Source organism: Eriocheir sinensis, chromosome 11 (assembly GCF_024679095.1).
Source record: "Eriocheir sinensis breed Jianghai 21 chromosome 11, ASM2467909v1, whole genome shotgun sequence".
NCBI lineage: Eukaryota > Metazoa > Arthropoda > Malacostraca > Decapoda > Varunidae > Eriocheir > Eriocheir sinensis.
This window is the reverse complement of record NC_066519.1, coordinates 6,206,866-6,224,936: the sequence shown is the minus strand read 5'-3', so window position 1 is coordinate 6,224,936 and position 18,071 is coordinate 6,206,866. Positions and strand designations below refer to the sequence as shown.

Here is an 18,071-nt window from a genome sequence, read left to right as displayed (position 1 = left end):
TGGTTGTCATAGACATGGCGCCATTTCAAAAAATGACCGTTGAGACTCGTCTTGAGACTAGTTAGCAGCATGCCGCAGACATTCTGCCAACTAGATTGCCGAATGTCCCAGACAGTCGGCAGTCATGGTAGCCGACACCAGGACGCTAAAAAATTCTTGGAGCGTGGGAGCCGACTTATCAAATGCAGAAGTCGTTGGGTTGTCTTGGCCCAGAGTTGGCACAGTGTGAACGGGGCTTAAATTTTCTTCGGCTCCGACGGGCCCCTTCAGAGCGCGGGGGAAGGGGCAAAAGGAAGGACAACAGACGGCCACCTCTCCCCCCTTCGTCGTCACTGGCGCGCAGTCTCCTGGCTACTTTCCAACCCATTAATTTATCACGTAAGCAAATTTTCGTAACTCAGTGTTAGTTTTTTATTGTTTTATGGCAACCTAGACCTATGTGAACAAGTAAAAAAGTCGAGTGTAGCCTATTTTAGTTGATATAGTGCAGGGTGAGTTTGCTGGAATGTCCTTTCGGCCTTGGCTACTTTTATCATAATAATTGACTAGTTGCACATTTTCTCGACCACAAAGGTGCTTCTAGGCGGTTTTGTGTCAAGCAGCACCAATTCTAATCAGTAATACAGGCGACTGCAGCATAATTTGCGTACTGTGCAGCAAGCCAAATATGCAGGAATTTGCTGTAATAATAATAATTAAGTGTTCTAGTAGGAATGCAAAGTCAATTTTATGCACGTTAGAACAAGCTAAGAATTAACCAATGAGCAGCGCGGAAACCGTCACCCAGGCAATGATGCCAAGTCTGCGTGTCCACCTCTGAAGGATTATCCCCGCCAGCTCTCGTGGAGAATGATTAATACTCAGTATGGAGAAAGAATAGTCTGCGCTCAACGGTATGGGGGAGAATGAGAAAACTTGTTGTGTGAAAGGGGTCACATTGGTAGTGAGTGAGTTTTTCATGGGTTACTGTGATTTGAGTAATAACGGTCACTATATTGCAAGGTCTTAAATTAAGCGGTCTGTAGCATAACTGCATAATCAGCAAAAACAAGGCCCCTGGTATAGATGGTATGCATTGATATAGGCTACACTCGACTTTTTTTACTTGTTCACATAGGTCTAGGTTGCCATAGAACAATAAAAAAGTAACACTGAGTTACGAAAATGTGCTTACCTGGTGAAGTATCGGGACGGTTATTCTAGTTCCGGTCCCCGTGGCTGTTTTCAAAATGTAAACACGGTGCCAGAGTGAAGAACGCGAAGCGCACTATATACCTTCCGACGTACCAACCTTTCCGTGATCAGCCCGCGCCAAGGGGGAAGGCATGGTACGTGTTAACGTTACCCCGCGCCTCCGTGGCCCAAAAAGGTCCCGTCAAGTGGTCCCGTCATGGAAGGGGGAAGGGTTGATTTAACAACCTGGGCGTTAGACTCCACTCTGTCTAGGAGAGCTGTGTGAGTGGAGCCCCCCACACACGTGAGATGCATATTCCAGACGAGGGCGGACAAGGCCCCTATAAATGGAAAACATCTGTTCGGGGAAGAAGAACTGGCGGAGACGGTATAGAACGCCCAGCCTCGATGAAGCTGATTTAGTAAGAGAGGAGATATGAAGTTTTCAGTTGAGATTATGAGTTAAGGATAGACCAAGGATGTTTGGTGTTGAAGAGGTGATAGCTAAGTGTTGTTGAAGAATAGGGGATAGATATCTGGAAGATTGTGTCGTGTGGATAGGTGGAGAAACTGTGTTTTTGAGGCGTTGAAGGACACCAAGTTCTTCTTACCCCAATCGGAAATAATAGTAAGGTCTGAGGCTAAGCGTTCTGCAGCCTCCAGCCTGGAATCGTTTAGTTCCTGTTGAGTGGGTTTTCTGTTAAAAGAAGTTGAGTAATGGAGAGTGGAGTCATCGGCGTAAAAATGGATAGGACAGTTCGTTTTGGAAAGAAGATCATTAATGAACAACAGAAAGAGAGTGGGAGATAGGACAGAGCCCTTCGTGACACCATTGTTAATAGGTTTAGGGGAAGAACAGTGACTTTCTACCACAGCAGAAATAGAACGGTCAGAAAGGAAACTGGAGATAAAGGTACAGAGAAAAGGATAGAAACCGTAGGAGGGTGATTTGGAAAGCAAAGATTTGTGCCAGACCCTATCAAAAGCTTTGATAGGTCCAGCGTAATAGCAAAGGTTTCACCGAAACGGCTAAGAAAGGATGACCTGGAGTCAGTTAGGAAGGCAAGGAGATCACCAGTAGAACGCCCCTTGCGAAACCCATACTGGCGATCAGATAGAAGGTTAGAAGTGGAAAGGTGCTTCTGAATTTTCCGGTTAAGGATTGATTCAAAAGCTTTAAATAGACAAGAAAGTAAAGCTATAGGACGGTAGTTTGAGGGATTGGAACGGTCATCCTTCTTAGGCACAGGCTGTATGAAGGCATACTTCCAGCACGAAGGAAAGGTAGATGTTGACAGGCAGAGGCGAAAGAGTTTGACCAGGCAGGGTGTCAACACGGAGGCACAGTTTTTAAGAACAATAGGAGGCACTCCATCAGGTCCATAAACCTTCTGAGGATTGAGGCCAGATAGGGCATAGAAAACATCATTCTTAAGAATCTTAATAACAAGCATAAAGGAGTCAGAGGGGGGATGGGTAGGAGGAATATGCCCAGAATCGTCCAGAGTGAAGTTTTTAGAGAACGTTTGAGAGAAGAGTTCAGCTTTAGAGATAGATGAGACGGTGGTGCTGCCGTCAGGACTAAGGAGAGGAGGGAAAGTTGAAGAAGTGAAGTTGAAGATGTGTTTGGCTAGATGCCAGAAGTCCCGGGACGAATTAGAAAAAGTAAGGTTTTGGCATTTTCTATAAATGAGGGAGGTTTTGGTAAGTCGGAGAATAGATTTTTTTTTTTTTTTACGTCTACGCCTATAGCGCCGGTAGACATGCTTGAGGGGCCTGGTTGGTAGTCGGCCCCAGCCCGTATTGGCGCAGGCAGGTGTTTAAAGTGACGCCATCTTCGGAGAATAGATTTGGCACGATTCCGGGCAGAAATGTAAAGTCATGGTTAGCAGGAGAACGAAGGCTCTGGTACCTTTTGTGAGCTGCCTATCTATCTTTGACAGCACGAGAACAAGCGTGATTAAACCCAGGCTTTATAGCATGAGGAGTAGAGATAGTACGTGGAATGTATGCCTCCGTTCCAGAGACAATCACCTCTGTGATGCGCTGGGCACCCACAGAGGGGTCTCGCTCCTGGAAACAGTAATCATTCCACCACAAATCGGAAAAGTACATCCTCAGGTCGTCCCACCGAGCTGAAGCAAAATGCCAGAAGCATCGCCTCTTCGGTGGGTCCAGAGGGTGTACAGGAACGATAGGACATGATACAGAAATAAGGTTGTGATCGGAGGAGCCCAACGGAGAGAACAGTTTGACACAGTAAGCAGAAGGGTTAGAGGCAAGCTATGTTGGGCCTGTCTCAAATAGTACTGTCGGGAATACGTGTAGGATGCTGAACCAACTGCTCTAGGTCATTGAGGAGAGCAAAGTTGTAGGCTTGTTCACCAGGCTGGTCAGTGAGAGAGGATGAAAGCCGAAGCTGGTGGTGAACATTGAAATATCCTAGGATGAAGATTTCAGCGAAGGGAGAGTGGGTCAAGATGTGCTCCACTTTAGAGTTCAAGTAGTCAAATAATTTTACATAGTTAGTAGAGTTAGGTGATATATAAACAGCACAGATGTATTTAGTAATAGAATGACAATAAAGTATTAGCCAGATGGTGGAAAATTCAGAAGAGTCAAGGTCGTGGGCACGAGAGCAAGTGATGTCGTTGCGCACGTACACGCAACATTCAGCTTTGGATTGAAATTTAGGATGGCGATCTACCGCTGGTAGATAGGTCTGAAAGGAAACTGGCGATGAAAGTACTTAGAGAGAGAGAGAGAGAGAGAGAGAGAGAGAGAGAGAGAGAGAGAGAGAGAGAGAGAGAGAGAGAGAGAGAGAGAGAGAGAGAGAGAGAGAGAGAGAGAGAGAGAGAGAGAGAGAGAGAGAGAGAGAGAGAGAGAACCCGTAGGAGGGTCGTTTGGCAAGCAAAGATTTGTATCAGACTTTCAAAATCATTTGAGCCATCAAGGCAACAGCAAAAGTTTCATCGAAACGGTGGAAAGAGGTTAAGGAGAAATAAGTTTGTGAGGCAAGAAGCTCATCGGTAGAATACCCTTTGCGGAATCCGTACCGATGATGGGTTAGAAGACTGGAAGTTGATAGATGCTTAAAAACTTAAGGATTGTTTCAAAAGCCTCAGAGCAGAAACATCTTAAGTATAGGTTTCACTGCTCAGAGAAAAGAGTAAAGCTGTAATTGTAGTTTGAGTGATTTGAACGGCCACTTTTCCTGGGCTCAAATTATATGGAGTATTTCTGGCATGGTGCCAGATGTGTCTGGAAGAATTCATGGTAACAAAATTATGACGAGACAGGCATATAGGCAGAGACAGAAAAAGACAGAGATACCAACAGTCCGACACACACACACACACACACACACACACACACACACACACACACACACACACACACTCGCACTACCACCACCACTACTACCACTGTCACCTACAGGTAACCCTCGAACCCTCCTCCACACACAGGTATGGCATGGACGCTGACGCCTCCCACGACTACAACAACCACCACCACATCATGGGCGGGAGTGTGCCGCAGAACAACCCGAGTCTTCGCCTGCACCACAGTGAGTAAATGCTCAGGACCAGGGCTTTACATTGCTCTTATTCCTGTGTTGAAACTCGATATGCTGACCACTCCCGTCCTCTTTTTTTTCACCTCTTTCCCATCCTGGCACACACCTCTTCGCAGCAACCTTCCCATCCCCATCCCCTTTCCAATCCTCTCCCCTATTGTTCCCTCACCTTCCCCCTTCTCTTCCCTCACATATATGCATTCCACAGCCTTCCTACCCTCACATTTCTTCTTTCTCATGCTACCAACTCTCTACTCCCCTCCTTTTTCCTCTCCCTTTCCGTTCTCTCTTCGCTTTCCCCATTCCCGGACTTTTCTCTCACCATCCTCTTCCCTTCCCTCACAGATATGTTTTCCACACCCTTCCTACCCTCCCCTTTCTCTTCTATCACGCTGCCATGTATCGTCCCCCTTCCTCTTTCCTCTTCCTTTCCATTCTCTCTTCCCCCTGTCCCTTCCCTCACCCTATCCCTCTCTCCCGCCTCAGACATGCTGGCCACACTCTTCCTCGTCATCGTGGGTCTCGGGCTACGCGTCTCCGCCCCTCCTGCTCGCCTCTTCTCGGGTCTAGGCTGGACGCTGCTGCTGGCCGGCCTGGCGCTGCAGTGGGCCGTCCTGTGCCGAGGCGCTATCAAGGGGCAGCTCACAGTGCACCTCGATGTGTCCACGTAAGGCAGAAAGAGATTTATATAGATTTACCGAGAAGTTCAGCACTCACATTTAATCAGGCTTTCGTAGGCGGTGTGTTAGCATTTTCATGGGTAGTTTTATGAGCCTAGTGATACTTTGACGAGGCTTTTTAAACCTAAGGAAAGCGACATCAAACTGACACCAAGACGTTACATATCTGCCCTAGCGAATATTAAGGTGAAGGGAATGACGGTCAAGTTTGTATCTAAATGAATTTGTAGTGTTTCACTGAACCACTGAAGGCGGGGGGCATATTCCATATTCTTACAACAATGTTGGTGAAAGAGAATTTGGCACAGGCTGAGTTTATTTGTCTACACTTTAGTGCAGACAAACTTAGACTGTGCCAGATTCTCTTTAGATGCGATATCAAAATGGTTTATGCTCGACGACGTGTCATGAACTAGAAAATACTATTTTTTAGTTTATGACAAGTCGTTGATCATAAGCTATTTTGATATCCATCTAAAAGTCTTCAAGTCGTAGGCAGGATAAAATACAGACGAAGGACGGCTTTTCCAGAGTTTACCATCGAAAAAGATGAAAGAATAAAGATGTGGTTATCTCTTACATAGAGAATTTGGATGGCATCGAGATGAGCTAGAGTAGGAAGTCGAATGCAACGGGGCCGCGGGAGGGTGGAGGCATGCAGTCAGCAAGTTTAAAAGAGCAGTTAGCATGAAAATATGGATAGAATATAGGAAGAGAGGCAATTAACAATGTGAAGGAATTTAAGTGCCAGAACACTCTCATTAAGAAGAGCGGGATTGATGGGACGAAAAGCCTTTGACTCCTCTCTCTCCAAAAGTGCTATGTGTGCTGAGCCCCCCTGTATATGCATACTCATAATGCTTATAGCATTAGTAGTAACAGTAGTATCACCAGCAGTAATATTAGTAGTAGTAGCTGCAGCAGCCGGAGTGACAGTTTCGCGTCCCTCACTACAGCTCCTCCAAATAAGCGGGAACCATGAAAAGAGGTCCGCGCGCTCCGAGGTGAAGCCTGGTGAGCCGAGCGCCGCAATACTGCTCTGGGCAAAAAACACCACCACTGCCCGACCCGCCCTGCCAAAGAATTTATGCACCAAAGAATTTACGCTTCTTTTTCCATCATCTAACGATATTTTTAGGTCCCCTACGAGCTAGTGCACTTGCTAGCGATAGAGGACTCGATCGCTCTCCAGGGACAACCCTGGATAAAACTGGCGACCTTATCCCACATCTGGATATAATGAATCCAGGCTGCACTAGAAATTTCGAACCCAACGAAGCAGGAAGGAACACGTCTGGCAGTCCCGCGCCATCCCACGGACCTCCCTCACACACCCCGCCAGCTCATTCTCTCGCTGCCCATCGTGGAATCAACTTCGTCCCCTGCCCCACGCTGGTCATCGACGGGTGATCTGTGGGAAGACTACTGTGGCCTTGTCTTTCCCCAGCCCACTCTGTACTACTGCCGGTAGACGGAGTGAGCGTGTGTGGTCTCTTGCGCTTTTCATAGCCTTCGCTTCTTAGCTCCTCCCTCCCTACCCTACTCGATTATGCCAACGATAAGCGGAGTGGGTGGGTGTGGTTTATGGCACCGAGGGCTTCCCCACCTCACTCTACACTATCAACGATAGGTGGAGTGTGTGTGTGTGTGTGTGTGTGTGTGTGTGTGGAGGGGGGGGGGGGCGGGGTTATGGCGCCGAGGGTGCTGCCTCTTCATCGGCCACCGCTCCTCAGTCCTCCTCCCGGCCCGCCTCTCCCTTCCTTCCCAAGAATGGGAGATGGAGCATGGTGACGTATGGCACCCAGGCCCCTGCTCCCCCCCACACTCTGCACCGTCAACAATAGGTGGAGTGGGTGGCTGTTACTAATGGAGCCGAGGGGACTGCTTCCTCTTCGCAGCCGTCGCTACTCCGCAGCTTCTCCCGCCCCGTCTGTCCCTTTCTTCCCAGGAAAGGGAGATAGAGCCTGGTGACTTCTGGCGCCCAAGTCCGAGCCCCCTTGCGTCGTTCCACACTGGTCATCTCTACACACTATAAGGTAAGCTTAATATTCTGGCTCGTCCCCAGCCCACTCTGCATTTTCAACTATAGGCTGACTGAGTGATAGTGGCTTATGGCGCCGAGGGGGCTTCGTCTTCGCAGTCGTCCCTACTCAGCCCCTCTTCCCGGCCCGCCTTTGCTTTCCTTCCCAGGAAAGGGAGACGGAGCATGGTGATTGTTGGTGCCCAGCCCCCCACCCACCCCTCTTCCCCTTCTCCGCTTTCTGAGAGCAAGGTGTTTCGTGCCTGTTGGAACTTTGTCGATCCCTCCCTGCTCTCTGCTGGTGTGAGGGATAAAGCGCAATGCTTCGTGGTCCCTTCGTTCCACACTGGCCATCAACGCGCTACATAAGGTAGGCCAACTTCTCTCCCAGTGCGACATGGAAGGGGGGCTTTTAGCTCGGTCATAGACGGCTTACCGCTGCTATTCGTCCTGCCCTGGCCTTCCTCAGCCCACTCTGCTCTGTCAGCGATAGGTGGAGTGGGTGCGTGTGTTTGTGACGCCGTGGGGACTTCGTGGCAGAGTGGTCGCTACTCAGCACTTCCTCCCGGCCCGTCCTTGTCTTCCTTCCCAGGAATGAAGTGGTGCACGGTGATATATGGCGCACGGGCCTCCCCCACCCCCTTCCCCTTCTCTTTCACCGGTTGAAAGGCAGGAGGCTGGGGTCTGGGCTTCGTGCCTTATGGAATCGCCGCTCTGAAGCCACTTCCCTATTCCCTTCTGGTCGGGGTGAAGGATGGCGTGATGTTTCGTGGCCCTTTCGTCACTCCATGTAGCATGGCGAAGGGGGAGGGCCTTTTGGCTCCTCCCTCCTCCTCTCCAGTTGTTCCTCCGCTCCTACTCACCTGTCATGGCCCTTCACCCCCCTCCCACTCTGCTTTATCGCCGATAGGCGAAGTGGGTGTGTGCGTGGTTCTTAGTGTCGAGGGCACAGGAGTTCGCGGCCGTTTCTACTCCCCCCTCCTCCCGGCCCTTCTCTATCTTCCCTCCAGGATGGAGAGTTGGACCATGTTATAGTAGGATATCAATGTATTATTATTATTTAATATCACCACGAATTAGACATACAATTGTCAATGGAAAAACCCACGACAGATAGATCACGCCACCTTATAGCAATGTCGTCCGTCAGTGTTTACCGTCTCAGTTTTGTATACTTCGCACTCCGATGGTGCGTGGAGGTCACCTTGACATACGTGACCAATTGTAACAATTATTTTCCAACCTGTAACTCGCGACTCCTTCACGAGAGTCCGACTGACACACAACGACAGTCGCTCTCGCTCCGTCGCTTCTTGTACATAAAGGCTACGAATATAATTCGCCTTAAGGAAGCTGAAGTCTTAATCAACACCCTTTAAACGCCCCCCGACAAGCCCGTTACATTTGGTTGGCAGCGGTCACCCCGCGCCTGTGCCTTCGCTACCTCGTTCTCCTCCAAGCCACGAGAACTCACCAACAAACTCCGGGGACAGGCGTACAAGGGAAGAAGGAGTCAACGCACCTGCCGTCCGCGGCACCGCACCTGCCGTCCGCGGCAACGCACAAGGCGCCCACCTACGTGCAACTCACAAGGCGCCAGCTACAAGCATCTCCCAAGTCGCCCCCTACGTGCAACTCACAGGGCGTCCAGCCTACAAGCCTCGAGCACACCAGCTACAAGCAACTCTACAGGCGTCCAGCCTACACGCCTCGAGCACACCAGCTACAAGCCTACAGGCTCTACAGCCTACAAGCCTCGAGCACACCAGCTTACAGGGGCGGGCATCATTCATCACACAGGAACCCTAGGCCAAACCATCAGCGGAAGGCTGCCTTTTGCCATATCCACGGGAATTGTTTTCATGATTCAGACAGTTGTTCTGCAATACAAAAGGCCAAGGAGGAACAGAAGTACAAGTCCTCAGCGGACAGTAAACCACACTCCTCTTCTCAGAATAAAAAGACATGACATCGTGACAGCCCCGAGGCGTACATCCAAGTGTCCCTTAAGGAAAATCCTAATTGGGAGCAACTTGACTCCGTCATTGCCGCCTTGGGACGGACAAGCATAATTGCCCTCCCTTGCAAGGTGGGCAACACTTCACTCACCTTAGCGGTTGACACAGGTGCCACAGTCAATGTCATATCCGACTCCGCTTACAGGTCACTGACACGACAAGCGAGTGGGGAAAATTGGCCGCTCCAAGAGAACGACCTGAATGTGATAGGCGTGACGGGCACCCCTTTGGGAATCCTTGGGCGAGTACCACTAACAGTCAGCTTACATGAAAAAGTATGTCCCTTTCGAGATTTCTTTTATGTCTCTAGCAGGTTTGCTTTACCTGTGGATGGGATCTTAGGATTGAACGCCATGAAAGACCTGCACATCGCCATAAACCCTGTAAGCAACGCGATCGTGTATCAAGGCCGACGCATACAGGGGATGGTCAATCCATCGCCTCTGTCAACTGTAATCTCACCCTCAGAGGTGGAAAATGACCAACCCACCACAGACTCATGGGCTGCCACCGCCCAAGTGTCCCCTCTTACGGTCAAACCACACGAAACCATTGCAGACTTGTGGCGGACAGTAACGGCAGTCGTAGAAGGTCCTCATATAGTTCCGGATCGTGCTGCAAAACTTGTTAAAATCCGTTTGCCTAACGCCCTCCGGCGGGCAGTGATGTGTATCGACGGAGTTCTCACGTACACCGCGTGACGGTGGAGGTAACTCTTGCAACAGTCAAGGAGGGAGGTTTTGCAGAGGCATTGGTAATAAACACGTCTGGATCCCTGTATCCTTAAAACACGGTGTTCGATTATGCCAGTGTCAGTGTATGGGAGAAATGTCGCCCGGAACCAGCTGAATACCCTTCAGCCCAAGTTTCCGGCATATCCTCGGCGTGTCAGGCTTCTCCCGAACAAGACACAGCTCATTTAGAGGCGTTCCTAAAAGTTGCACACTATTCCGAAATTAAGCCAACCTTAGTCCAGCTTCTGGAGCATTATCGGGGGGCGCTTGCTCTACCAGGCGAGCCGCTTGGAGTTACGCAGTGTGCTGAACACCACATTAAGTTAAAACCCAATACAAATCCTGTATATATCAATGCGTACAAGCTCCCCACAGTCAGAGGGAGGTGGTGCAACAACTTATCTCTGAAATTTTATAACAAGGTTTCATAAAAGAATCGAATTCCCGTGGAATTCGCCCTTGTTCCTGGTTCCAAAGAAAGACGGCTCTTATCGTCCTGTGATTGATTTCCGGCGTGTGAACACCGCGACCGTGGATGATCATTTTCCGCTTCCCGTTCTTAGAGATCTTCTGATGTGTCTCGGTAGAGGAAATAAAGTCTTTACGAGTCTTGATCTGGTCAGTGGCTACTGGCAACTGCCCATGGCCCCCGAGTCACGTGAAATAACGGCTTTCAGCACGCCTCATGGCCACTATGAGTGGACGAGGATGCCGTTCGGGCTCAAAGGAGCTCCCTTGACCTTCCAAAGGACAATGAACAGTATTTTTGGTGACTTGCTGGGCAACTCTGTCTATGTGTATTTAGACGACATCATCATAGCAAGTAAAGACGTGCATGCACACATGGAAACACTAAAAGCAGTCCTACACAGACTTCAAGAGGTCGGATTAAAGCTCAAAATCACCAAATGTGATTTTTTAAATCCTCGGATCAAGTTCTTGGGGCATGTCGTGGACGAATTCGGCATCCATACAGTGGACGACAAAATAAAGGCTATTGCCGAGTTCCCTCAGCCTACGTCTGCGGACAAGGTACGGTCTTTCTTGGGTGTCGCAGGTTATTACAGGCCTTTCATTAAGGACTTCGCAGCTCGCGCGAGTCCCCTAACCCATCTTTTAAAGAAAGACGTACCATTTCAGTGGCTCCCAGCTCAACAAACGAGTTTTGAGGATTTAAAGAAAGCGCTTACACGGGCTCCGGTCCTTGTCTTTCCGGATTTCAAGGACCCCTTTCAGCTTTGTACCGACGCTTCGGCTAGTGGAGTAGGAGCCGCGCTGATGCAAACAGATATGTCCGGCAAAAGGCCTGTGATTGCGGTCGCCAGTCGAGTACTTACAGCCCGGAAAAGAACTATTCTGTTACCCACCTAGAGGCTCTTGCCATTGTGTGGGCTCTGAAGCATTTTCGTGACATTGTGATGGGGTACAAAATTGTGGTGTTTACGGACCACGCGGCCATAACTGATCTTTTCAAGGGAAAAACCTACACGGTCGTCTGGCAAGATGGTTCTTAACGATCCAGCATACAATCCGGAGATAAAATACATCACCGGGAAAACAAATGTGGTCGCAGATGCCTTATCTCGGAATGTTCCGATAGGCGCGATTACCACCCCAGAGGTCATCCACAACTTCACTTCACCTGAGCTACACACTGCTCAGCGTGACCACCCTGTGTGGAAGAGGTTAATTTACGCCCTCGAGTCGGGAGACGAATCAAACCTTCCTGAATTGCCAGTTCCCTTTTCACAATTCTTCCTATCAGAGGACAACCTCCTTTGTAGGTCATGGCCAACCAAACCGGTACCTATAGACCAACTGGTCATCCCAGACATATACGTCCCCGTGACGCTTAAGCTGGTCCATAACACACCCATTGCGGGTCACCCAGGAAGAGACAAGACGCTATCTGTCACCAGACGAAAATTCTACTGGCCCACATTACGGGTTGATGTAGAAAAACATGTCGCACATTGCGTCGTTTGTGCTAAGCACAAGGGGTCCGTCAAAGGGCCAGCACCTATGTTGCAATACCCTGTCCCAGAGGCGCCATGGGATGTTGTTAATATAGACTTATTACAGCTCCCCCAGAGCCAACATGGCTCGCGCTACTTATTGGTGTGCGTCGACCAGTTCTCTAGGTTTCTAGTTCTAGCGCCTCTCAAGGACAAGACAGCCACACGCGTGGCCCATGCCCTCGTGACTCACGTGTTGTGTCCATATTCGTCTCCTCGAATTCTTTTGAGTGACAATGGCACCGAGTTTAGGAACTCAGTATTGAGCGAAATATGCGCTCAGTTTAACATCACGCAATCCTTCATCACAGCTTACCACCCGGCTGCTAATGGGTTGGCGGAGAAAGCTAATAGGAAAATCTTACAGGTCCTCAGGCCTATCGTGAACGATCTCCACGATAATTGGGAGGATTGGCTATCGCATATAGCCGCTTCCATAAATACGTCGGTAAACGACTCTACGGGGAAGTCTCCCTACTACATCTTATATGGGGTGGAGAAACGTCTTCCGTACGACTTCCTAACAATCCCACAACAACCTCTCTACAACATTGATAGGTACACACAACAGCAGATGCATATGTTTTCCAAGATACACTCAGAAGTTAGGTGTACGTTAAAAGCTACGAAGGTTGAAATGATGTCAAAACAACACAAACAGGCCGTCCCGGTGAATTTCAAAGAGGGTGACACAGTCATGATTAAGCAAGCGGAAAGGAGTTCGAAACTGGGGGCTAAATTTGTGGGTCCTTACCGAGTTGTTCGGAATGTCAGGGGAAATCGGTTCGAGGTTCTCGAGTCGAATAGTGGAGTCAGTCTAGAAGTTCACAGTGATCGTCTGAAAGTAATTCCCTCACCGTTGGACCTTGATATTGGTACTTCCCCCTCAGAGTCACATGTTCAACAAGATAATCCCAACACCCATAGCTATAACTTGAGACCACGGGTTTAAATACTTCATTCCCACCACTTTCAGATCATGATGTTGCGTTTTCTGACCATCTTGTTGTCCCTCGGCTCCCTGCTTGCAACAACACCCATCCACCTGAAGCCTGGTGCCCTCACGGCACACATAGGAGAGGTCTTCCTCATAGAAGATGTGCTCCTCGTAAAATATCCATATACTTCCTTGACCAACACCACGGACACAATCAGGATAGTCTCAGAAAAACTCCTCGGCATGGCAGACGCCATCCGGGCTACCAAGACTAGGGAATCAAAGGCACCTTCTAGTACCAACTCTCTGACTCTTTTTCAACTACTGGAGGATAGGATTCTGTTCTTACGGGGAAAAGTTGATGAGGTAAACATGGATTATAGTTTTCACTCAGTTCACTCTCGGGTAAAGAGGGGGTTGCTCAACATCGTGGGGTCCGCCTCAAAGTTCCTTTTCGGTACGGCTACCGACGAGGACGTTCGCGATTTGCGGGACCACTACGCTCATGTACTTTCCTTTGCTGCTCGAAATCGCAGGGTGATCAACGCCAATTGTAGAAAACTTGCGCAATTGCATACTAACATTGCGGAACTGCTAGAGCAGACAAATAAGATGGTAGAGGTTATCAACATAGTTGTCAAACAGATCGACCAGGTGAATCAGTTTCTCCTCCTAGATCAGGCCTTGCATGTATTGGAAAACGTCATTAACTCCGTCGCAACGGCTAATCAGCAGGTTATTAGCAACATGGTTGATGCAGCGCACGGTAGAGTCACACCTGCCTTGTTCCCTCTACACGATTTGAGAACGACTGTCCAGATCGGGTATCAAAATTATAGCCTGACGCCTTTATTCACCCCGGACATGAGTCAATATTTTTACCCCTTGATTGAGTCCAGCCTCACCCCTGATGCCATAATCATTCATGTTCCATTTCAGACGGCGGACGTGTTTGAGGCACACGAAATTGTCCCGTTCCCTTTTTCAGCAAAGGACAGTGTGTTAGCCCTGGACACGTCCCCGTCTCTTGTTCTAATCGCGAAGGATTTCGCTCTGTATTCAACGAGTAGCTACTCACTCTTGCAGTATTGCAAGGAGACGGTCTTCGGGCGATTCTATTGCTCTGCGTCTCTCTTTGCCTTCCTACCAGTTCGGGGGGGGGGTTGCGAGATCGCCCTCACCCGCGTGAACGCGTCTGACGCTCTTTCCCTGTGCCCCTACAAGCAGCTAACACCAACGCCTGTTTTCCATAAGAACTTTCAGGGTCGGCATTATTTTTATTTCCCTCAGTCATTCTATGTATCGGTCATCTGCCCGGAGGGTACCACTTATCAACGGGTTACTGGTCACTATGCCATAGCGGAAGCATGCTATATCCGCTCCACTAACATAACAACGTACCCGTCCCGGATCCGTCTGGTTTTCACGGCCAATATTTCCCATCGAGTGTTTCCTCTACGGTCTCTCGATGACATTCCTTTCTCCAGCATCTCGTATGTGACTAATTCCCTTAATTCATTGTCTTTCGCAAACAAAACAGAGTTTGCGGAAACCCTGGAGGAAACGCTGCCTGATTATTTGCATCTCCCCTACCTGTACCCTGGATTTTTTGTACCAGTGTTTCTGATGTTCGTCAGTCTCGTCGTCATGTGCTACCTTATTAGGAGAAACTCTGTCCTGCACGATTATTTGGTTGTGCAGACACGGCGACTGGATGCAGGGTGGCCACTGGCAAGGTAGTTTTTCCTTTTCTCAGACAAGTCAGGGGACAGAAACCTGGCTGCTCCTATACTTAACATTGTACTGTGTTTCACTACTGTATTTTTTTTTTTAGGAGCTAGATCACCGTTTCATTGTCTGTAACTATGCCAGTTGATGGTTTCTTATACATGTGTCCTTATATTTATCTTTTGAGAGGTTTCTTATGTTTCATGTCACCCACGTTGTGGTTTCCCTCTCACTATTTATATTATAACTCCACATCTGTTCTTACATAGCCAATGTTTTCTTGTAATTGTATCATAGGCAGTCTGCTTGACAAACTCCCACTATGTATGTTCATGGTAACTAGACTGCTATTTCGATTTTTGTATATCGCGAGGTCGCGATCACTGGTAGGTGACCGAGCAGTGTTATAGTAGGATATCAATGTATTATTATTATTTAATATCACCACGAATTAGACATACAATTGTCAATGGAAAAACCCACGACAGATAGATCACGCCACCTTATAGGAATGTCGTCCGTCAGTGTTTACCGTCTCAGTTTTGTATACTTCGCACTCCGATGGTGCGTGGAGGTCACCTTGACATACGTGACCAATTGTAACAATTATTTTCCAACCTGTAACTCGCGACTCCTTCACGAGAGTCCGACTGACACACAACGACAGTCGCTCTCGCTCCGTCGCTTCTTGTACATAAAGGCTACGAATATAATTCGCCTTAAGGAAGCTGAAGTCTTAATCAACACCCTTTAAACGCCCCCCGACAAGCCCGTTACAACCACGTTGACTTTTGGCGCCCTGGCGCCTGGCGCCTTCAGCCCACGAGCTGGCTGAAGGCAGGGGATTGAGCTTCACTGTTCCTGCCTCCCGGAGCTTCACTGACTCACCGTTACTTCTCATCTCTGCATGATGGTCAGAGTGTGTGGTTGCATGCGGTATTTCGCGGTTCCTTCGAAGCTACTGCTCGCCCGCTCTCTCTTCCCCTTATTTCACTGGTTGAAGGCGAGGGATTACGTTTCGGCGCTTCTTGCCTTCCGGAGCTTCGCCGTTTCCCCACTTCCTTCCATCTCGGCCTGTTGGTCAGAGTGTGGGGCGGTGTGCGGTGCTTTACGACTCTTTCGACGCTCCTTTTCGACCGCTACCCCTTCCCCTTCTTTCTTTGGTGGGAGAGGACTAGTTGAGGTTTCGTCATTTCGTGCCTTCCAGAGCTTCGCCGCTACATCCCATTTCTGCCTGCTGGTCAGAGTGCGGAACGGAATGCTGTGCTTCGCGGCTCCTTTGACACGCCTCTTCGCCCTCCCTGCCCTCTCCCCTCTTCCCCGATCGCGGGTTGAGGGCAGGGTGACAGTGTCTGGAGTTTAGTGTTTGTCTGGGTGTCGCCACCACCTCCCATTTTCTGTTCGTTGACCGGCTTGAGGGAGTGTGACATCCGCCCCTTCCTCCTTCTCCTCTCCCTTCGTTGGCTGAGGGAAAGGGGGTGAGCTTCAGCGAAACGTACCTTTGGAGCTTCGACAACCTGCACCTCGCCGGCTGTTCTGAACGAGGGTTAGAGTCGACGTCTTGGGCTTGATCACCCCTCCTCTTCGCCCTCCCCGCCCACGAGTCCCAGCACAAGCATTCTCGGATCCGAAAGGAGCTACTCTGGAAGAAATATATATATATATATATATATATATATATATATATATATATATATATATATATATATATATATATATATATATATATATTTATATATATACATGTGAGGGGTAACTACGCCCTGCCGGCCTCGTTAAGTCTGGCGGCCTTGTTAAGTCTGCCGGCATCGTTCCGCCCTGGCTCCTCCTACTTCCGAGCCGACGTCATAGCCCGGCTGGCGGGCTAAGGCAGACACCAGCTCACCACCACAGAGTGCACACCTCGCCTTCTCAACCTCACGCTGGTCCTTCGTCTCACTGGGAAAGCTGCGTGTCTGGGCTCCTTGCTGCTTCTCCCCTGGCTGCACCGCCCGACCAAGTCACCACTGCTGTCTCCCACTGCACTCCAGCCTATGGACTTCACTTCCCTGGCCTTTAGCTGAGAGGATTACAACCGGTGCACCCAACCCCGGTGACTCAGCAGGCCAACCCCTACAGTGGTTTGATTACTTTGTGGTCATTTTGTTGTCTTTGTTTGTGTTAATACACTCACCCTTATTTTGTGCTGTTTTCCTCTCCAAAGGGCTATTAGGGCATTCCTGGCTACTACATCTTAATATTGAGGGCGAGAGATCGTGGCCTCCAGTTTTCCCTCACATGTGGCGACCTCGCCAAGATACTTGCTTTTGGACATGTCTGATTAATTGTTTAATCTGTTGTTCCAGTCCCTTGGAAGGATTACAGCTTTGAAGTCGCCTTGAGCGCGCACTCACTGTCTGAGGCCCGGAAGTGAGCTCCTTACAGACGTCCTTTCCTGTAAGTTGATGTTTTTGTGTACTGTTTTGTATACTTTTTTGTACACTGCGAGTAATCTCTTTTATCGCTTCAGTGTCAAGACTGACAGATTTTCTACAGTCTTATTACTGCTGTCCACGTTGTGTTTGTCGGCTGTAGCGAGGTGTTGTTTCCTTATGTTTTGATTGTTTTGGTACTTCTTTTGGGTATTGGTATTTCTTCATTTCTGTTACATTTGTCTTTACGAGTCTTTACGGTCGAGGAACTTAAGAAGCAGGCTGTGGAATTAGGCTTCTCGGGAACAGACGTTGGACAATATGTCATCCAGATGCAGGCCTACGAGCGGGAAGAACGAGCCGCGGAGCGACAAGATCGGAAAGAAAAAGAAGCGGAGCGACAAGAACGGAAAGAAGAGGCGGAGCGACAGGAAATGTTAGAACTTGCTCGACTTGCAGCTGAAACTGAGCGAATGCGTCTGTCCGCGCAAAGTAAGCCTGCCACTCTCACCATCCCTGAGGCAGCTGCTCGTCCCAAGTTGCCAGCATACCAGGACGGAGAGGATATAGCTACCTATCTCACTCGCTTTGAGAGAGTAGCGGAACTGTTACAGCTCGACCAGGATACGTATGCTGTCAGGTTGGGGTGTCTGCTGACAGGAAAAGCAGCAGAGTTGTACGTCTCTCTTTCTCCTGAGATTACCAGTGATTACGACGCGCTGAGAATGTCCTTGCTGGCAGGATTCAAGAAGACTTCAGACGGGTATCGCCTCGATTT

The 18,071-nt window shown here is 49.1% G+C and overlaps 1 protein-coding gene across 1 annotated transcript in view; it reads left to right on the top strand.

The window, feature by feature from the left end:
• Window positions 1–4,604: 4,604 nt before the first annotated feature.
• The window catches only part of LOC126996803 (ammonium transporter Rh type A-like), a 120,450-nt gene continuing 106,983 nt past the window's right edge, over window positions 4,605–18,071 (top strand). Inside the window, exons 1-2 of the mRNA XM_050857665.1 lie at window positions 4,605–4,741; window positions 5,237–5,417. Coding sequence (XP_050713622.1) covers window positions 4,648–4,741; window positions 5,237–5,417 — 275 coding nt within the window. The 5' untranslated portion in view covers window positions 4,605–4,647. The remainder of the gene's footprint in view (window positions 4,742–5,236; window positions 5,418–18,071) is intronic.